This window comes from Takifugu flavidus, chromosome 16 (assembly GCF_003711565.1).
Source record: "Takifugu flavidus isolate HTHZ2018 chromosome 16, ASM371156v2, whole genome shotgun sequence".
NCBI lineage: Eukaryota > Metazoa > Chordata > Actinopteri > Tetraodontiformes > Tetraodontidae > Takifugu > Takifugu flavidus.
The window spans coordinates 6,809,789-6,831,815 of NC_079535.1; the positions used below are offsets into that span (position 1 = coordinate 6,809,789).

The 22,027-nt window shown below is 44.8% G+C and overlaps 2 protein-coding genes across 2 annotated transcripts; one reads left to right on the forward strand and one right to left on the reverse strand.

The window, feature by feature from the left end:
* Nucleotides 1–9,300: 9,300 nt before the first annotated feature.
* On the forward strand, nt 9,301–16,378 carry LOC130513220 (protein delta homolog 1). The gene is made up of 7 exons (XM_057011919.1): nt 9,301–9,471; nt 9,597–9,612; nt 9,891–9,970; nt 10,168–10,231; nt 10,604–10,734; nt 11,756–11,897; nt 14,530–16,378. The coding sequence occupies exons 3-7, from the start codon at nt 9,898–9,900 to the stop codon at nt 15,302–15,304; spliced, it is 1,185 nt and encodes a 394-aa protein (XP_056867899.1). The 5' UTR covers nt 9,301–9,471; nt 9,597–9,612; nt 9,891–9,897; the 3' UTR covers nt 15,305–16,378.
* A 3,134-nt stretch (nt 16,379–19,512) lies between these two features.
* dio3a (iodothyronine deiodinase 3a) lies at nt 19,513–21,085 on the reverse strand. The gene has a single exon (XM_057011927.1). It carries the CDS (start codon nt 20,751–20,753, stop codon nt 19,965–19,967), a length of 789 nt encoding a protein of 262 aa, XP_056867907.1. The 5' UTR covers nt 20,754–21,085; the 3' UTR covers nt 19,513–19,964.
* Between the last annotated feature and the right edge of the window lie 942 nt (nt 21,086–22,027).

A 22,027-nucleotide genomic window follows, 5' to 3' on the forward strand; every position in this document is an offset into this window, starting at 1 on the left:
GCAGAGCTGCAGCCGACGCGTGTGTTTCCAGACTCATTATAACTCGGGGTGGGTTGAACCTAAAGGTTGAGCATGTCTCTGCATCTCCAGGCCTCTGTGAACGTGTTAATAATTCATAAAGTGGGCGAATGGGGACGAGCAGAGAGGCAATATCAACATGTCCTAAACCTTGGTCTTTTTTGTGTACCGGCAGCCACAGGTTCCCGCTGAACGTCGAGATTCAATTAAATCAGGATGGGAATATCTGATCCGCCCCCTTATTCTCCCCTTCTCGCCAGCTCAAGGGCTGAAGGAGGAGAGGATTACAGTGACGGCTCATGATAAATAATACAAGATGAGCGTGCTCAGCAATATGTCATCAGCAAATATGGAGACGCAACGTGTGAACGTGCAGCGGTGTCGATATTTCACAGTGGCTGGGTTCGTCGTCACGCTTCATCATGTTTACTGTATAAAATGAGCATTATATCTTGAGCTCACATTTATTCTACATCTGACATTTGTCTGCAAATAAAAGAGAAACACTTGTTGGCGCGGAGAGATGATGTAGGTCTTGATTTACTCTGAGCGTGAAGATGACCCATGCAAAGGACGTCCTTTGGGCTGTTCGGTCTCTCGATGGGGGGGCACCAGCACACGCTTCTGTCCATTTCCCCTTCTCATAGACACCAGAATCATGCGGGTGTATCCTTCACTGGCATTTTCAGCTGTTGGAATATTGCTCTCATCCCTCTTCTCTCCGTCGGAGCGCACTTCAGCTCTCTCTGATCTTTGAATAACTTTGCCCGGCTGTTTTCCTCCTCACAGTATTTGCATTTCTTTGTTGCCGCGTCTGTAACCATCACAGCCTGAGTACCTGCCTGGTTGCAACCGGGTTGTGATGGTCTATCCCTGTTGTCTAATGGCAGCTACACACATGCTGCTGAAGGCTTGCCCCGCCCATAAATGTCCTGTAACCAGGATAATTAGAAAAATGAGTCTATAGATGACCACATCTGGATGTAGCTCACATGTTTGTCTGATCTGTGAAAAACATTAATGATGGCGCTGTTTTAAAGCAACTAGATGTTTTACCCACCCCTCTGTATTTCATAGGAGATTAAATCTGTTATAAATCTGTTATTGCTGTGTTTCTAACACTCCAGGACCCCTGCCGAGAGTCTCATTTGTGCAAAGAACTAATTAAACTGTGATTGCAACAGAGTTCAGTTCAGCAGCCATTTTGAAAACGCTATTTCTCTTATTTGTTAAGGGGGTACACATGCATTCCCTTCACATCTTCCTGTTTTCTAGATTTGTGCAATTGTTTATACTTTAAAGTGGTTCACACGGGCTTCTGTCTGAGAACAACTGACCCTGGAGCAGTTATTGATCTTTCTGCATCACCGTCTGCAAATGAGAAATCAAGCATTGTTTGCCTTCAAACCAGGTGCTCTGTTTTTGGTTTTTTTGCACTATCAAATGGTTTGCCTCCAGAACCAAAATACAGACATTTTTCATCCGTAGAAGCATTTAGAACAGGACTCTAAAAGTTCATCTCAATGAGCGTCGACAAATTCCTGTTTTCCTGTGATAGACGTAACCCTGGTCGAGTGTGTGTGTGTGTGTGTGTGTGTGTTGTGTGTGTGTGTGTGTGGTGGTGTGTGTGTGTGTGTGTTCGTTATCTCCCACACCCCAATGCCAAACGCAGATCACCTCCTAACCTCCTGTTTACGCAGTGATTGATGCCAGCAAACACTGTTCAAACACTCGGGCCCCTGAAAATGAAAAAGAGGCTTTATGAAATGTCTAAAAAATGTAGAGTTTTGTAAAACCACTTTCCCATCCAAGCTTAATGCCCATGCTTCTCTCACATCCCCATGGTATTGTGTTGGTGCGTAGAGTGTGCATTTTTGTCATTGATGCGCTGTGGCGCAGAGCACTTAAGAACATCACACCCGTGTGAAAACGACAGTATATTATCTGTTTATAAGGAGTTGCTACATTGATCAAGACAATCTATGTGGGAGACAGACAGAATTTAGTCTTGTTGAGCTACCTCAAATCTCCTGTCCTCCCACTTTCGCTGTGTCTTTTACCCGTCTGTGTGTGTTGATTGATAGCAGACAGGTTGGTAATGATAGAAGGTGAAGATCAAGGGCGGGTGGGGTGTGTGTGTGTGTGTGTGGGGGGGGTGCTACGCTAACACCATTAATCTCTATTATGTTCTAAAGCACACGCTGGAACAAAAATGACAGCAGAGCTCCTCCAGGAGTAGAGAACGGGCCTCACATTAATAAAACAGTCAAAGAAGACACAGCTGTATAAAAGTAATAAAGTTTTAGCCAGGGTCAGTGCCCTCACCTGCACTACACTGATTCACTGACCTGATAAATTAAAAAAAAGGCTTCAACTCAATGACCTTCGTCAGGGTCGGTGATGAAAATCAATGATTGTTTTTCTTTTAATTAAAGTGATCTATTTCGTAGATCTTGGTGATGCAGACAGAAGGTTGCAGCAGCTTTATTAGATAGCATCTGTTGCCATGGCAACGAGCCCGGACAAAACTGGCATCAGGTGAGCGGGAGATCAGGTGAAGACATCCTGCACTCGTTCTCGCTTTTCTCTCCAACGCTCCCGCGCGCTATCAGTCTTGTCAATCTGCCTCCCCTACTACCACAGCATTTTCCAAGCAAACAGATCTAGCCGTTGCTATGGAGATAACGATGGTGCTATCTCCATTAATGAAATTTAGCTGAGATCTCTCACATCCGAGCAGATGGCACATTCCGCAGATATCATCATTAAGGTTCTGTCTCTTGCACCTGGCGGGTCCTAAACATCATGTAGCTTCAGTTAGTCACAACCTTTTGGACAACGTGTAGCCGTTATTTTAGATTAAATATGATTAAAACCGACAAAATGAGTTTCTGCCTGAAGTAATGCCAGGTTCAATCATCAACCCATTACACGCTCCCGCTGAATAAAAAAAGGTTTGATGAATTAATATCAGTGAGAAACGGGGCCGAGCACCATTAAGTTTGGTCTGAATAATGAAGGAATGCAGGCTAACGGGGCAGAGGGAATATGTTTCAGTCTGTGTGTGTGTTATTGATTTCAGAGGACATAACCGACAATCAAACAGCAGGCGGAGGAAGTGACATACTTGGGAACCGTGAGGTCGATATCTAACAATTAAATGACTCATTGCCTTCAAACGTTCCAGCCAAATCACCCTCGGGGCCGTGTGCTCTTTGTTTGTAGTCTTAAATGGCCGCACTCTATAATGAGCAAAATATTTAGTCTTTAAACTTCAGGTTTTTTCATTAGAGGAGGGGATTCTGCGGCATGGAAACCAAGAAATCTGAGGCTGTTTGAAGTTCTTCCGATGCTTAGTGGGCAGTCGCCCTTGGGGATAGAGCATGGATGATCCATTAAATGGCACCAGTCAGTTGGAGATGGATCGTCTCTTCCCCACCTCTCATTTAATTGGTATATACGAAAGAGAGAAATGTGCTGATGTCTCCGGCTGTTCGGCTGAGATTTCTGCAGTAGCAATCACGCTAAAAGGAGAAGGTAATTCTCTTGTCTCCCTGGCATGTTGACAACAGGAGAGTGATATATTATCCGACTGCACCTGGGCTGCGGGGTGAATGCTACCATTGTCATTTGGCAGTAAAACAGCAGCTGTGAGCCTTAATGTAGTATTTATCAGACTACCTTAGGGTCTAATTGAAGGACACGCCATATGTTCTGTAGCCTATCTGGCGAACAGAGCTGGAAAAACAGACCCTGACGTTAATGTAGTCAGAGTTCTCCTGTCCAAAGCAACAAAAACAGGGGCCTGTATCACTAAGGAAGGGTTTATCTTCACCCTTTTCTCTTATCTTTGCTGTCAAATAACCATTTCCCCTTCTAAGCAAAGACTTCTTTCCCGTTTAATAATTAATGACTCGGAAGTATTTGGAAGTTGAGAGTTAACCACATAGCTAGGAGCTGGTGTTGCGGCTCCATCATGAAATCCTCATGGAGTCATGATTTCCCTCCCCAGTCCTTATTTTGACTGTCACAATCAGAGACATGTCTACATTATTAAAATGCCTGAAATGTCTTTAAAACTGAACAGTTGGAGCTTGTGACTTCCTGCTGGGATTGGGAAATAGGGAAAATATGTAAGCCTTAAAATTTAGCAGTGGAGCTGCAAATGGACAAAAGGCACGTGTCTGTGTGGAACATCAAAAATTAGTTTAATGTGCTTTTGAAGTATCGACGGCCACACTCCAACATGATGATATTACAAAGACTACAGAAACAAAACAAGAGAAGATGAGGAGATTATTCCCTGGAAGGCTTAAAACGGATCATGGTGAAGAAAGAGCAAACCGCATGCAAGAAATAAAAGAGCACAGGCAGGAGCTGGCAGGCAGGCAGGCAGGCAACACAGGGATGTGCATCCTGAGTGCACGCTACACAACGCTTGCGGTGCAGGATTGTCGAAAATGACAAAAGCAGGGCAACTGCAGTCCAATGTCAGAGCCACGCTTAAAATCATACTGGTGTTAGCTAATAGGGTGCGCTGTTATATCTGCCTGTGCATGGCAGGCTCAGCAAGTAGAGTTCCTTGTAGGAACATCCTCCATAAAGCCTGAGCATATGTTGGGAGCTGAGACAATAGATTTACACGTTTTGAAGTGCTCAGGGGTAATCTTTAAATGAAGCGCAGGCATTTCACCAGTTAAAAATACAGTACAGCTAAAAATATTCCTCCTCTCACAGATGCTTTTAGTACATTGAGAAATATAGAATGTTTTACAACCTCCTCACTACATCGTTTCTTACATTAACATGGCTCATATGGCCAGATCATCATTATATTTTATTGGAAGGCAATGTGTTGCCAGATGCTCTAACCATTTTTTTTTAAAGCTAATTATTCTAATGACATGCGCATTTGTCCGAGTGATGCATGCGTGGTGTGCCTGCGGTGGGGCAGATTGACCATTGTGCACTGTCACTGTTAAGCGAGCCTCACTAAGCCCCGCTGGGTGTGACTGTCTAATGATGCTTCCTAATGATGTGCTCAAAAACCACCAGACAGGAACGAACTGTGCAGCCGACCCACACGCTAATAACCAGTTAATAGTGTTCAGGATTGCATGTTCCGGATTAATGTCCTGCACCAACACGTACCATCTGAGAGCTGCGACGAGGTGATCTGCACTGTGGCTTGTGTTTTTGACTAAATGAGGTACCGACAGAGCCCCTTTGCCTCCGTGTGCCTGGAATTCAGATGGATTCACTCCAAAACTCCAGAAGTGAAACAATCCACAGCTGGTAATGTGTCTCCATTGCATGTAATTATTCCTCACCTGCATGGAGAGGTGGGAGTCAGGGTGGGAATAACCTTCATGCAATTAGAAGCAGGGCTGCTGAATTACTGAGATCAGACTGAAGTGCCCTCATGCTGCAGATGCATAATTAAGGGGAAATGAGGTCTGTTCACAGCGAGAAACATTTACCTGCAATATCAGTTCACAAACATAGAAGGAGCTGCCGCCCACTCATTAATTTCCACTTTGGTGAAGCAATCCCCCATTATATTCATGAACAAATGACGGTGCAAACAGAAGAAAACTGCTTGTTTTGATCCCTTTATTTTAGTAACAGAGAAAAAAAACTGTTCCTGGTTAAAGATGTCTGTCTGTCTGTCCATCCTTTATCCATGAGTTTTGGCTCTGCAGCCTGAGCCTGTTTCTTCCTGCTAAAAGGGATTTTTTTTCTTGCTACTGTTGCATGTTGGTGGCTCAGGTTCTGGGTTTCTGTGAAGTTCCTGAGAATGCACGCTGTATAAATATAGATGAGTTCAGTGGAAGTTAGAAAAAGCATATGTTGTTAGTGCAATGCTTATCATTGTAAACCCAAATATCAGGGCCTGAAAGGTTGCAGATGGGTGAACAGAACTGGGATGGAGGCAGGGTGTGACTGGTTGGACGAAGGGACAAAATCCTATTCATAAATCGTACACGTAAAGTTTAAGTGCCCACTACCAAGTTACCATGTAGGTTTGACACCAAACTGGTGAAGACTTGAGAGGAGGACCAGACTTTTAGGCAGCAGCTGATCGATGTGGATGAGCTGAGGCAGAACAGGTGTGCAAAGACCAGGAGACCGAGGCCACGCCCACTCAGGCAAAACCAAACGATGGGGAGTTGAAGGAGCGAGCACAGGGACCAAAAGCAACCAGGAAGCAAATTCCTTACCAAAAGATTCTTCTCCTTCGAAATCAGGATATTTCATACGTCCTCTGGTGAAAGGATACAAATATGCACATTCACGCATATTACTGTTCGTACATGCCCACATAAACATGCTCCAAACCTTGAGAGAACTCGGGGGGAGGTTAAGCAGAGAGAACATAAACATCATAAATAAATTTCAGGAGATGCCTCTCTGGATAGGTGGAAGTGAGACGACAGAAGAGCCAAGAGTCAATCTCAGGAGAGCTGGCAAAAAAAATAAATCTTTCTGTCTGTAAATAATGGTGAGGTGAATAAAGCATGATGCGAAAATATATCACTTTCCTCCATTCCTCCACTAAAAACTGGCAGAAAGCATCTGCCTGGTGTTAAAGGGATGCTCCTTAATCATCACAGCTGGCTGCACCGGCGCTCCAGCCGTGCTTGTGCTCCCCAAGAAAAGGCTCAGACACGAGACACTTTTTACAAACGGGCAGCACAGGACCCGGCGGTAATATTTACCTGAGGCTAACACACCTGTGGTCACCTGGTGCTCACTTTTAAAGACAAGTGCAATCCAGCGACAGGAAGCTGGATGACGATTTCAATGAAGGGAGCGAAGGGAGCGAAAAATGTTCACCTTCCTGAGACTAATTCGGAAGAATTAAGTTTGCCACTTGCCGTGGCTCGGTGCGCTGGAACCTGCAGAGCGTTGTAATGAATTTTAGCACTCAGCTAGCTTCACTCTATACAATCAGGCTGCAGCTCAAAAGCCAAGCGCAATCTTTTGGCGTAGGATAACAAAATTGTGTCGTCATCCTGGCTATTATTTAATGCGTTCTGTCGCTGTGTTGATTAGAGCGTTTGTTACTATGGACTACATTCACAATGCCTTGAAGTGGAGCCTTTGGAGAAGCTGTGATTTTATCAAAGTGTCTCTCTTGCCTCAGTTGTTTTGGTTTCCTCTCCTTTTGTGAGATCACTTGTTCTTTTCAAGATGATGCCTGCATAAGCGCATCCTCCTCTAAACCTAACCTGTTTGTCTCCCCATGATACCCGAGGTGCAGCCACAGAAAGGTAAGCTTTACGCATTAAAGGATGCTTATCGTGTTGACCGCAGTTGTAAGGGTATCGTGGGTGTCTGGATGATGTGTGAGGCGCACACCTGGGAGGAAAATGTGCTTTTCATTTGCAAGCATGAAGCAGAACCTACGCAGCTGCCAGAAACATGTGGATCCCCCCCCCCCTTCCTTCAGAGAGTCTGGGTTTGTTCAGTGTAACCTTCGACCGTGACAGAAAGTCACAAGACACACGCTCTGAAATCCATGATATCCAATTTATACCTGAAGCACCCCAAACCGGAGCAGATTAAAGCTCAGATATCAGAGAAGATGAGGTCAAAGCCGGGTAAAAAATAAATCTCTGGGCGATTCCATCATTTTAACGTGCACACAAACCTCAGCCATCCCAATAAAAGGCGCCGTCTGTGGCAGGGAGACCATCACCGTGACTCTAATGCCGTGCTACAGCTATCAGCTCCGTCTCTGGAGATTTGGAAATAAACACATGAAGCCGGGGGAATGAGCCGGGGAATATGAGCAACCTCACAGAAAATTATGTCAAATCAATTCTCCTCTTGTGACACCGGCTCACGACTGCTGTGTTTACACCGGCTAGTTCCTCATCTACCAAAGCATGGCAGTGATGTTATCTGCAATATTGTGGATTCATCTGCTCTTCTCACTGATATTCAAGCCAAAGGTTGCACCTCAAAGACCCACATGTGCCTATTGCTCAGCCACCATTTTCAGCCCCTGCTAAAAATCCAATAATGTCAGAAAGGATTGAAACTCATAATTAGATGACTAAACTGCTCACCTTGTGCATTGTGGGAAGGAAAATACCATTCTGTGCCCTTGGGGAAGACGAAGGGAGACTGTGGACAGCAATAAGCTGCCTAAGAATAGAAGTGGCCTTATTATGTATGATAGGTGGGCGCTGCCTGAAAGACGTCATTCAGTTATTTCATTAAGGTGGTGTGGGGGTGCAGTCCGAGGAGCCTTTGAGGGCATTTGCTTCTTCCAGATGTATATTCATACCGTAATTATGATCACATTCAGCAGAGACTGGTGGAGAACTGTGAATGTAAATATCCTTTCAATATTTGGGATTTGAAAGTACCCTCCTTTCCTCCTCCACACTTGTTTGTCATTCTTATACTCCGCTATTGATTTGAAGTCAGTATTTTGCTGTCTGGCGCTGTCAGTTAGCACCATCAGCTCATAACAAGAGGGTTTGTGATGGACCGGCGACATGTCCGGCCTGTATAGTGCTGAGATCAACTCTGACCCCAATTAGGAGGGAGTGGCTGATGATGGATGGATGGATGGATGGATGGATGGATGGATGGATGGATGGATGGATGGATGGATGGATGGATGGATGGATGGATGGATGGATGCCCTAGCTGTCCTTACTCCTGCTGGCTGCATTTTCAGCATCTGGTGTGTTCCTGTTTGTGATCTCCATTTTAAGTGATATCATGGTTATGAATGAAGCCTTTTGAAAGTGGACCAGCTACAGTTTAGAGAGCAAACACCTGCATCTGTTGCCTGTAGTCTTATTCTCCCCAGAATAGCGAATCAAAGATGTAATATAAGTTAAGAGCTGCGATTGGTCTCTGTTTTCTCTCTGGCAGGAGCGATAAAGCTAAATCCTGTGCAGTTGTAACTTTATCATTGGCAAATGCACATGTAGAGCCTCTTATAGATTGTAAAGATTTATTTGAAAAATGGTTTACTTTATGCTTTATAGATTTGAGTGCAGACCTAAACTACTGTAGAAGCAGATTTTGTACAGCATTTTTTTTTTTAACTTTAAGCAAAGAAGCTCATCTCCATCCTTTAGGTGCCAAATTAACATCAGTTTTTTTTCCTGTTTAAGAATTCTGATCATGAAAAACAAGTCTATAGGCTCTGTTGTGTATTCAGTAATATCAACCTCAGTTTTTCTATTGGTTTATGGCTTTGGCTCTCTCCTGGGGGGTCAGGCTGATGAGCACATGATAATACTCTCTTTCAGGAGGGAGGAGCGTATTGCACCGGGACGAGGCACGATGCAGCAGTCCCATCCGTACCTCCAGTCTTCACCAGCTTCCGACCCTCTGTGCACCTGTAGTGTCACTCCCAGAGGCTCGGAGCTTGGATTTGTCCTGTCAAATATGCCCTCCTGGAATTGGGGCATCAGGGCGACATAGGTGAGTGCGTTCACACCGGGGGGAGCTCGTTTAAGTTGTGACATTTGTCGGGAAATGTGTTGATTTTGAAGTGAAACGCGTCTCTCTTCTTTCCGCCTGTGCGTAATGGATACCGCTTGGAACAGACGCGTCTGGCTTCAGGTGCGTCAATCACCAAGAGACGGAAAAGACGGAGAGATTATTCCAGCAATACTCACAATTCCACCACGATTCTCACCCTCATCATTAACATCAAAACAGCATGACATATTCGCGTCATCCCGCTAATTTGTTTAAAAATTCCATTTGATGTTGATTTTCTTTATCTCGATTGAACTTTTGAGCACCAGAACATCACCAGAACAGATACACGATCGCGTGTTGTTCTTTCTCTCCTCATACAAAGAGAAATTTGGCGTCTCCTCCGCTCTGTTTTGCAGGAGGGAAATGTGTCTTTTACGAATTACGATGCATCTCACAGCGGTGGTCTTAATTCTGTTCGCGACAGGCATCGCCAAAGGTAATTTGACAATTTCACCAATCTGAAGAGCTCACCAGACAAAGAGATTTGACTTCCACAAAGTCGAATCTTCGCGCATGCAAAAAAAAAGTATAACATATAAATATTTAATCGCTCTAAGTGTTTAAAATACACTTGTGTCTCTTTTTTACGGATATATTTTGGAGGCAAACGCGCTTTTTCTTTCTGTCTCAAAGGCTGGGAATGCAGCGCCGAGTGCAACATAGAAAATGGGTTTTGTGAGAAGCCTGGCAAGTGCAGGTACCCAAACCATCTGTGATTCCTTTTCCTAAATGGTGGCCGCGTCTCTCCCCTGCGGGATTACGCAACGTTGTGTCCATAGACTGATGTGACTCACTAGAAAGAAATTGAATGGTAATCCAGCCAAAGACGGCCCAAAGCTTTTAAGAGACGATCCTGGCCCACTTTACAAATATTATTGCTGCTAGATTCACTAAGGAGAAAGGATTGCTGTTGTCCTTTATTTTTACTTTTAAGGAAATTATCCAGTTTGCTGGAGCTGGATTAAAAGGAGCCAAACGAACCGGGCAGACATTATGCAGGCGTGAGCAGTACTGCACTGTTGGTGGTTTATTAATAGTTCAGGAATGTTCCATTTTCTTTCCCTTTTAGGTGTAAACCGGGGTGGCAAGGAGAGAACTGTGACCAGTGCGTGCCCTTCCCCGGCTGCCTGCATGGCAAATGTGAGAAGGCATGGCAGTGTGTCTGCGAGGAGGGATGGGTGGGCAGCCTGTGCGATCAAGGTCAGCCTCATTAAACTCCCACTCATGGGCTGGAGTCTGCATAATAACACCCCCCCCCCCCCCCCCCCCCAGGAGTCTAAATCAACAGGCCTATCTATCTATCTATCTATCTATCTATCTATCTATCTATCTATCTATCTATCTATCTATCTATCTATCTATCTATCTATCTATCTATCTTTTTCCATTCAAAGGTCTGATGTGTCAGATTTGGCAGCATCTACTGGGCAAAATTAAATCTGAATATGGAACTTTTCCCATATTCGAGTCTTTTTGAATGTTCATGCAACGTGCTATCATTAACCGACAGGCACTCGTGCCTGTATTTCAATAAAGATTTTAACCCGAATTGAACAAGAACAGGCTGACTAACGCTTCAGAATCATCCAACAGTCAAAGCACGTCTGCTAACGTTCCTCTGTCTGCCCCTAGAGGTCACATTGGGGAACTGCAATGTACAGTCACTTGGTGGCTAATTGGTGGTTAATTGGTCATTTGTCTGCAAAATAACACATTATTCTCCCCAGAGATGATTCATTGAAATGTTGTACTTCAAATTTAATTGCCCGTCATAATACGCAAATAATTAACCATTATTCTGTGATCAGTACATACAGTACAGTGTCATAGTGTGAATGTGTGTGTATTTTCTAACAAATTTCATATCCTGAGCATCAAAGAAGATGTTAGCTGCGCCTTTACATAGACCTGATCCACTTTTTAAAAAAACAAAAAACAACAAGCTGCTGTGTCCCATCAAACAAAACCTGTTTGTGCTTTCGTGTTGACCTCCGCGTGAAGACTTGCACCGCGTCCTTCTTCTAGACGAGCTGCTTTCCTGTGCACGCCGAGTTCACAGTTTTGTTCTCGGTGACAAGATGCTGTGGTGTGAACACGAGCGAGAATGTGGAAACGGAGGCAGGGGGAGAAAATAGGCACAGAAACATGAAAGGAGGAGGCGGGAGAACACATGGCCACTAAAACCCTTTTGGAAAATTTTTCCTTTCCTGCTTCACAACAGATACACGCCTGTGCTCATCTAAGCCCTGTGCAGGCAACGCCACCTGCATCGAGACCGGACAGGGCGGGTACATGTGCATCTGTCCTCGGGGCTACGTGGGGCAACATTGCCAGCTGAAGCCAGGACTCTGCTTCTCAAACAGGTAACGGCTTCTGTGCTGTCATCTCCTCTGTTTTATCATTAGCATCAATGATCAATACAGGGAGCGCTGCCATTCTCTGTCGACCGGAGGCAGTCAATAGGAACGCCGTGGCTGTTGAGAAGAAATTGGATTGAGTGTTCTTTATTCATTAGCGCACGGTGAGACTGGTGCGGTGTGGTTTTTGACAGACACATTTGCAGGCAGTGTTATGATGGAAAGGTGCTGATTTCTCACCCATTTTACCATCTGATTGATGACAATGACACCCCCCTTCCCCCAAAAAAGCATCTGCGTGATTATTGGATGTACCCCAAAGGTGTTGAGAACCTACACCAACACTTCTAGATGTCTCTAAAGCAGTTTCCTGTTGTTGTCTGGCAAATACAGCTCTGATATTCATATATTCCACTCCAGCGTTGGGTCTCTGCTGTGAAGGAAATCAAGACATTCAAATGCTGATCGCTTCGCCAGTTCTTCGGGGTCCACCTGCCATGTGCCACGTTGCCTCGCTACAGCAGAAATGGCATTTTTGTCCTTGTCCACGTGGCCGTATCTTGTTCAGTGGCGTGCTGTGTTAGACTGTGACTGATATAAAGAGCCAAAGTCGCAGCTGAGAAGCCGATGTTCACTCCCAAGCCATCAAATATTGAAAAGGTTAAGCAACGCTAACTAAGGCAAGGGACATCGCAGGGGTGCTTGTCAATGAAAAACGTCCTGCTTTCCTGCTGGTAAGCCAGGAGTGAGACTATGATGAAGTGTGGGGTCAGACAGTCAGGAAAGATGTTGGCCTGATATGTAAGCTATTCCAGCAACACGCGGCGTGAGGATTAATGTCCAGCAACACGCGGCGTGAGGATTAATGTCATCAAAAAGATAAATGAGAATGCTTCTGCTTTAATATGTATGACCAGCTCATCTTTTGACATAATAGACTGCAGAAATCCATCACTGTAAATATGTGTTCATGGGGGGGCACATCCCAGAATCCCTATGATGATACCAAAGCTTGTGTAAAAAGGTTAAACTTCTTATGAAGTATTTTATAATCTGTTCATGGCTGTCTGTGGCTGGGACTCAAGAAGTTTTCCTCCGAAATTAAGTGCAAAGCCTCTCCTGGGTCACAACAACAGCAGATCCATTAAGCCAAAGTGTGACTCTGCTTAGAATTTAAATCAAAATGTGTTTTTGACACAACAGGCTGCTTCCCGAATTTCAAACTCCAGCACGTTAATATCGCCCAGCATGTCGGTGATCTACAGGATCAGGAGCTTGCGTCATCTCCATTCTGCCGTCCCGTCCTCTCGGGGCCACAGCTCAGTAGGACAGGAAGACGTTCTTTGTGTCCCTAACACATCAGAGGCGCAGTTTGTCCAATCAATGTGGCAATTAATCAGCCGCACGTGCCATCATTATCTGTGATTGCAGCTATTCCTGGGATGCGTCATTCATTATATATGCGTCGGCCAGGTATTCAGGTCATTTGTAGGACACGACTCCCCTTACACGACTCTTGAAGTTCCCTTTCTAGGAAGTTTCAAGATCAGCAGAGCTTTGCAGATCACCTCAACGTCAGCCGTTCCCAGAGCTGGATTACAGTCATGGCTGATCCTGAGGAGACATCCTCCTGCTGCCTCTGCAGCCCCTACACACAGACACACAATGACCACCATGGTGCTCATTGTCCCTCAGCCGGACTTGTTATTGATGCACATGGACCGAAAATCCAATACTGCTGCTCAATGCCAGTGAATTGACAGCTCTACTCCTCCACTGGGAGGCAAAAACCGTTGTAATATTAAAATGAGACCAAGAGGAACTTCACTTCCTTGTCAGGGGAATTCTTCTTTTAAAACTTGCCAATTAAAACAGAAGTCTGCATAAAGTGTCATTATTCCGCTCTTCTAGACAGTAGCGATGTACGTAAAGTGTCTGGCAGCTATTATTAAACTTATCTCTTGCCAGGGATGTCAGAGATTTGTGTACGGTAATTACACAATTGAAATATTGATCAGGTTTATCTCGGTTATCTGGTTTTGAATGTGCCTCGAATTGCAGAGGTGAAGGAATTCAATGATGCACCATTGAAGCTTCATTTCATTCGTAGTTTTTAGGGTGGAAATAAAAGACATCAAGCAGCGCAGATAGAGAAACATGATTTACTGGATCATTGCTTTGCATGAAGAACCCAGAGAAATATTGTTAACTGAGGAACTGACTACAGTTAAATATTGAGGAGCGGTTTTCTATACAACGCACATGTGTGATGGACTGCACGACTATGGGAATTCATTTCAATGACTTAAAGAACCTGTGTAGTTGAAAAGTCAAAGCACTGATTTTGAAATCAATGAAACGATCCTAGTGGATTCCACCGTCCATGCTGCCTGGTTTATGTAGAGAATAAATCTTGTGTTTGCTTGCTAACCCCAGCTGAAGGATTGCTGTGGACCGATTTATATTATTTTTTCCTCCCAGCAATGCTCAGCAACCGTGAGCAGCCCAGCCCAGTTTGCTGAGCAAACAAAGCCGCCTCATGAACCGCGGCTTTATAATCACAGGATTAAATATTGCACCGTACAGCAAACGTTATCAGTGCTGCTCTTTGTTTACCACCCGTCTCTCTGTCCTCCAGCTCTCCTTGTCAGAACGGAGGCACATGCATAGACGGCGACGGCCCCTCAGCTTACTCTTCCTGCTTGTGTCCCCCTGGATTTTCTGGAGACTTTTGTGAGATGTTGGTCGACAGCTGTCAGCCGAACCCCTGCCTCAACGGCGGGAACTGCACGAGCCGCGGCCTGGCCTTCGCATGCACCTGTCAGCGCGGATTCACCGGTTTCACGTGCAACGACACCGCCAGCCTCTCGCCCTGTGCTGGAACGCCGTGCAGCAACAGGGGCACGTGCGTTGGCCAGCCTGACGGGACCTTCCGTTGCATCTGCCCCAAGTGGTTCAAAGGGCCCACGTGTGCTGTGCAGCAGAGAGCAAAGGTCATCTCCAGGCCAGTGGATCACGGAGTGTTCGCACTGACCCCGCAGCATTACTCCCTCCCCGCTCACACCTTCCACAAGCTTCTCAGACCTCCTGAGAGAGACCTGCTTAAGATCACCCTAAAGGAGACGGTCCACTCCCGCGGCATCCTCGTCACCCACGGTCAGCTGGTTTGCTTCGGTATGCTGGCTCTAATTACATGCTTAGTTATCCTGGGAACCACCGGCATTGTGTTCTTCGGCCGCTGTGAGACATGGCTGGCTAACGTTAAATACAGCAGGCTTGTTCGCCAACAAAGGGAACACCTACTGAGTGAGGCAGGAGGCGTGACCCTGGAGGAGCCGGAGCACTCTGTAAACATCATTCTGCCGGAAAAGATTAGACTCACCAGCTTTGGGAGACACTATACCTCCATCTGATTACAACATGGCTGCATTTCCTCGTCTCCCGCTCTTAGAGGAGCTCAGTTTGAATGTTTAAAGACAGCTTAAAGCAACCACTCAGACTGTGGGACAGCTGTCTTTACATGAAGGACTAACCTGGAATCTATCTGTACGTCTCCATTATCTGATGACGTGGACACGTGTGACGCTGTGCTTTAAATGTATTTAAAATGAATGTCGTTAAAAAAAAAAAAAAACTTCAACCAAACAATGGCAAGTAAACATGTGAAAATGTTGTATTTTATTACAGTTACAGTCAACTTCTACAAGCGCGTAAAACTTTGGGTGTAACGAACCAGGAAAATGAGGCTCTTACTAAAAAAAAATTGTAAGCAAGCTTTGCATTCTACTGCATTAAACTGATAATCTCTAACCACTAATCACTGTCAAAGGACCAGTGTGTAAGATTTGATGACATCATTCGGTGAGAATAAATATCGCATGAAGTAATCAGAATATCTGGACGTGGGCGCTGGAATTTGAAGTATTTTTTAAATGTTTAAAGTGCTTTGCAGCCCTACATATCATGGATGATAAACAGATAAGGTTTGTGTAGTTTGTGAAGTTGATTTTTTTGTAATTATGTCTTGGTTAATTTCTGCTTTTTGAATTCAAGAATTGCTGAACAGTGTTGATTTAAAAGTTGTCCAGTTTTCTCTATTGTCATTAACTTTGTCGTTCCTTCAACACTTTTTTGTGGTTTTACCCTCATTAGTGTCTACAGTATATATTTCTGATGTATTACCAATGTTGGATATTTTCAGAGTTTTTCTAAGTCTGCATGGCACATCCACACATCCTTTCAAACGCAACAGTCGGTTAGTAATATGGACCTCTATTCTGCATATTAGGGAAATTAATTCCTCTGGTTGCCTCTTCAGTTCATGCTCTGCATCTGTTTTGTTATGCAGAGGAATGATTTGTTATGATTCATATTTTTATTATTATGATAGACTACGTGACAATTCTACAGAAAGAGCAATTGCTGTAACTGTGTATTTGTTGTTGTATTTTCATGCTTGTTATTTTGAATAAATTATATGATCCGGACTCACTGAGCTGTTGGTAACTGACACCCCAGGCATCTAAGGACAAGAGCAGGTACCAAGATAGTGTTTGGGCCCATTCATCTTGGTCCGTATATATAGTGAAAAACCTCCTCTGCTGATGCTGCAGACATTTTTACCCTCTGGCAAAGTCTCAGTAACTGCCGAAGGTCTCTGTCAAGAGCCCTCCACCGGCTAGTTCAGCTAGTATTTGTCTCCATCTTGTGGCCAAAGGCCGCAACATCACGATATAGAAAATGTCTGTTTTCTAAACTAATCAGCTTCATCCAGAAAACTATCTAAAATGATGCAACTGAATAGAGGAAACTCACTCAGATGTTTCAATTATTCATATTTATGTTTAATTGTTTTCTTTGAGTAAATATAATACAAATCGGTGCAAATGTAGACAGGCTGCATTCGCTTGTCTCGGTGTCCCTGGAAATTACAGTAACAGTAGTTGGCGTATGGGGCCTGTCGGGAAACTTAGTCACCATTTCTGTCATCCCTGATGGAGGTGTAAAAGGAATGATGAAGATGTCAGATTAGATAAAATCTACCAACAGGACAACGGTGGAAGAGCACAAGGACATCAGGTCAAGCAGGCCATGTTTCTCTGATATTTCTGAAGCACTGAGCGAATGTCATTCAGGACAAAGGATTTTGCTGGATATTTTGGAGGGGTCTTCGTCGCAGACAGCATCCCCAGTTGTCGACTGTGGCTCTTTCTGGCTTCAGTGTTTTTCAGTGTGTCATTTTGTCAAGGTTGAGCTCAGGTGACTGATCCTGCCATTAAAGAATATTCAACATCTTTGCCTCTCAGGGTTCCTTTGTGTTACATTTGAGCTGCACATCCATCACCGTGGCAGCTCCATCAGTTACCGGTGATTCAGTCCTTAGAGGGTCGGATTTGACAGTGATGCTGTTACCCCAATTAGGGGATTTTTCAACAAGAAAATGATTCTGTATATTCTGGTCTTCTTGATTAGACATTCTTTTATTTAAAAGAATGGACCATCTAGATGGTATAGCACCTCTTTACTTATTAAATAATAAATTGAATATTTGTCATTTTTTGTTAAAAGGAACTGAAAAATAAAAATCTGTAGTACCAAGATGTGACCGCTAGGTGTCAACCATCGAAAAGGAAACAGTGGGATGCTGATCACAGGTCCAAATCCAGGCTGAGGTGGTGTTTTCTCCTCTCATATCTGAAAATATTGTAAGTTATCTACGTATGCAATATCCTTAATATTACCACAATATCTGTTTGGGGTGGAAGAAAAGCTAGAATGCGTGAGGTAATATTGTGTAAGCAGGTTGTGATTTTCTAAACATCAAGTTTATCAAGTTATGAGCGAGGCTGCAGAAGACATTATTTTCCACTTTGTAGCTCAGATTCTGAGTCAACACCTTTGCTGCATTTTCTTCCAGTATTTACCTACTCGCTCATCGCTGAAGGTCCAGGAGTTGTTCTGTCCCTGAAAAGTAAAACCATATCAGTTAAAGCATTTGAAAATTCTCCTCAGCTGCCTACTCCAACGCGTCTTTCTGCAGCAAATTCCGTCAGGTCCTTCATCAGTGCTGCACCCCAGGCTGTAAAAAATCCCAATAAAAGTTAAGAGCATAACAGCACCTTTAGTTCTCTATCAATCTGTGGAAAACATGTCTGGGAAAAGGATTATAAAAACTGTTTAAAGTATGGACAAATGGTCAGGAGTTAAACAAGCAGGAACAAAGGTTCAACAGAGACCTTTTTGTGTGGGGCCCCGGCTCCTCACTACCAGCCATTCACATGTGGAGTTATGACCCCAGGGACCGAGGGGCCCTCACCTTATAGTGTACCACAGAAGAAGAAGGGGGGAAAAATCACCTCAGGAGATCTGCAGCACTCCCCCCGGATCATAAAAGCAACACAGAGCAGCACACGTAAACCACCAGCCCGAGACCCTTAACCCTTTGTTCCCGCCTGCCTGTCGTCTCTGACGGATGGAGCCCGACTCCCATGGAAACTCACACATGGAAAGAATCCAGATCAGAGTCGAGGAATTCCAAGAGGGTTCCTTTCAGGGGTCCTCGCAGGATACACTTCAAGTTATATTTCATTTACCGTACGTGTTTGTGCGTGAAATGCATTCCAGATGAGCTGCTACAGAGCAGCATCGTGTTCTTCTGTCTTGTTTTTGTTTTTCGTAGATCTCAGTTCAACCGGGGTTGATGGTCTTGACTCACAAGGGCGAGTGAAAGGGGACAAAAGAGTTTTAAATCCAAAATGGAGTCAGATTTTAATCTGTGCTGTGCTATCCTTGCAGTCTGAGGGTTGGCTTTGTTATTTTGAGGGTTTGGAGATTGAGTGAAAGTCCATAAATGTTCTCCGATCTGTCTGATGATGAACCCAGAGCTCACTGATATTTACACCACACGGGCCTCCAAAAGCCCCGTGTTGTTGCCAGTGTTGCCGTGTGTTTATGGGTCGCCAGAACTAAGTTCCCTCCTGTGTTTGCATTGTGTTGTGACCCTTCAGGGATTTCCCTAAGACTGCAAGGCTTCACCTCCCTCCTGTCCCTCTTTGCACCGATGATTGTGTTGACATTCGGACCGCAGGGCTGCGCCACGCAAAAGCAGCATTTCTGAGGAGGACAGAATGCAACAGAAGCAGAAGACAGATCGTCTTCCAGCGCGGCCCAGCTGAAGCTTCGGCTCTGGTATCAGTGTCTAAGCCCTGACAACGTTCGTGTGTTTAGTCCCTTATAGATGGATGTATCTTTCACCATTAATAGGATCAAGCGTGATTATCCTCATTTGATTGTGAGAGGTTAGTGGCTTTAGAAGGGGCACAAAACGTGGCTTTTTTCGGCTTTTATAAACTCCGGACCTACTTTTAACGTTCGTCGAGGTTCTAAACCCCTGACTAGATATTTCTCTCTGATGACTCTTGATTTTTCATGTAAATCCGAGACTGCCTTTCAAAAATAAATGTCTTGACCTTAAGAATAAGTTTTTTCTGGACGTGCTTTACATTTTCCGGTTTTCTTTTTCTATTTTGTTGTTGTGGTTTTATTTTTAATAAATCGTTGTTTTCTTATGGGAAAAATTCCTTCATAATCCAAGGCGAGTTGGATCTCAATCAAACGGGTCATCAATGAATCGACATTTTATTACGAAAGAAAATCCATAAAACAACAGCGGTTAGAACCATTCGGGGCGCGACGCGTCCACCCTGATCTGCAGTATCGGAACATCAGTGTCGGTCTGCTGGATCTGCTCCGTTTAAAGACCGAACCTCATAGAAATACTGAGGACCAGAGAGACGCGAACGTTTCGGAACCAGGCGCGTTTAAAGGAAAGAAAAAATATATCAAAACACAAAATACATTTCTTCACAGACAAACAAGGTTGGTACAAAATGACCTTTCGGCAGGTGGTTCCGGCAATTATATTCTAAAGACATAGAGGAGCCAATAGTTTCTACTTCACTGATGCAACCATAAAGAAAAATAAATACACTTGAACATTTGATTCTGAATAAATCCCAGTTGGACAGCCGGCAGCATTTCCAGTCACAGCAGCTCTAAAATGTAACGATTTGTCTACAAATGAATGACTAAATCATTGGACGATTTCAGGCTTTCTCTGTATTCGACCAGCCAGTCTCTGAGCTCTGTAATCCGGTACCCCTCCGGTCCTCTGCCCCCCTGGTAAACTATCTTCCCCTCTTGTAATATATAAAGTCTGTCGAAATATGCTCCGTACGCGACGTTGGAGGAGTTTTCCATGCTGTCCACAACGATCAGGCAGCCGGGCACCTCCAGGCGCATCAGCTGCGCCGCGCCGAGCCGGTCCGCCAGACACCGGTGTTTGGGGATCTGATAGGGCGCGTCGGTGCTCACCCAGCCGTCGGAAGGATGCGCTTCCTCAATATACACAACTACAGAGTCTGCTATGTCTGCGTTCTGCTCCACGACCCCCTGGAAAGCCTTCAGACGCGCCATGAACGGCGGTCAGGTGCAGCTGCCAAAGTTGAGGATGAGCGGTCTCTTGTCCTTCGCGTAGTCAAGGATGCGGCTGCGCCTCTGATCCTCCAGCTGGACAACTTCGGTGTTGGGCGCTCCCTGTCCGAGATGCGCTGCTTTCAGAAAGTCCAGTTTGTGGCCGTGCCACACCGCTTTCAGGGACTCCACGGTGAACAGGCGATTGGAATCCGATATGCACAGTGGAGGATCGACGGCATCGTCCTCCTGCTCCTTCATCCTGAAAAAGACCCTTTTCCTTATGCATAGAAAGTCAAGCAGCCAAAACATGACCGCTGCCACCAGGAAACGGGGCAGCAGGACGAAAAAGACTAAAGCATTTTTAATAGATTTAATTGTATTCATCATCGGCTTAGATAACCACCCAGGTGGTCCTGCGCTGCGCCACGATTCCTGTGGGTTGAAGTTGGGTTACTGGCGACTCCCTTTTCTTTTATACCAACGGCAGATTTGAATGAATCACACCCCGCCTCCAAACGGGGGCCGAGGCCTCACATGGCGGGGATTACCTTCTGTCAACTTCGCAGTTTTGAGTCCCGGCCAAAAAAGCCAAGAGTGCAGGAGAGGGTGCGGCCCAAAATAAGTCTGCTTCTTTATCCTGCCTGGACCTGTTACAGTCCCCAAAACATCTGACATCGTTCACCTGAACGCCCAGAAGCGCATGTCAGGTGGACATTTGTTCGAATACTGTTGCCTTTTCTTTCTTTTTTGAGGGCTGGGGGGGAGGGTAAAGTCTCATCACAGCGTTATAAAGTTGGGCAACAGTTGAGAAATCATCAATTTCCAGGAGGTATCCTGAAACAGGAAGAACTTTGTTAAGGACTACAATTTTTTTTCTTTTCTAAATCCATTTCTTGCATGTACAAGTAAAAGGGGACAAAAGTGTTTTGGGCAAAGTCAAATGAATCATTTTCTTGAGAAAACGGTGTCATCTAAGGACAAAGCTTGTTGTTCGATGCCACTCCATTGCCATTCCAAATGCAACATTGCTGCATAAATAATGCCTGATTAGTTATTTCTGCTGCTGTGCTCCCCAGCCGGTCGTCTCTGTGATGTTGAAATGTGACCACAAGAGTTCCGAAAGGTAAGAAATGAGTAGAAAAGAGCTGCAGAAGAATAGCCTAGTTAATATTGATCACAGTGATTCTCTTTGTTCGACACCTTTCCCACTGTAGTTGTGGATCTTTCTCAGCCACCTGCTCTGACTTGAAGGTACCAGAACATTCCACAGGCAGCAAAACCTTTGAGAAATATCGAGCTTTGGTGACTGCAAGACACTTTTGAAAACCCTTTCGAAAGCGCCGAGCTCACCAGGGAGCCGAAGGACAACATCGGTGAGAATCCATCCACCCACGGAAACAAGGAAGACTTTACAAGGAAGGCGCATGTACGCAACAGGGAAAAGAGCTGAAGGCAAGAAACTGGATGATAGCAGCTCCTACTGTATTCAGGCTGTCAGCATTCTTTTTGCTTCAGCAGCACAAAGACATGCAGGCAGATGATGATTATAGAAACGACAATATATCAGAAGCAGATAAATCAAGCTAGAGGAGGTGCATTGTCGAATCTTTTTGCAGGAAACCGCAGTGTTGTGGCGGTGTATTGTGAAACTTGGGCAATTT

Bases quoted from the DNA above. Each gene is read 5' to 3' on its own strand.
- LOC130513220 (XM_057011919.1), top strand. From the start codon at position 9,898: ATGTGTCTTTTACGAATTACGATGCATCTCACAGCGGTGGTCTTAATT. The intron at 9,971-10,167 runs GTAATTTGACAA...TCTGTCTCAAAG, and splicing joins CGCGACAGGCATCGCCAAAG to GCTGGGAATGCAGCGCCGAG. The intron at 10,735-11,755 runs GTCAGCCTCATT...GCTTCACAACAG, and splicing joins GGGCAGCCTGTGCGATCAAG to ATACACGCCTGTGCTCATCT.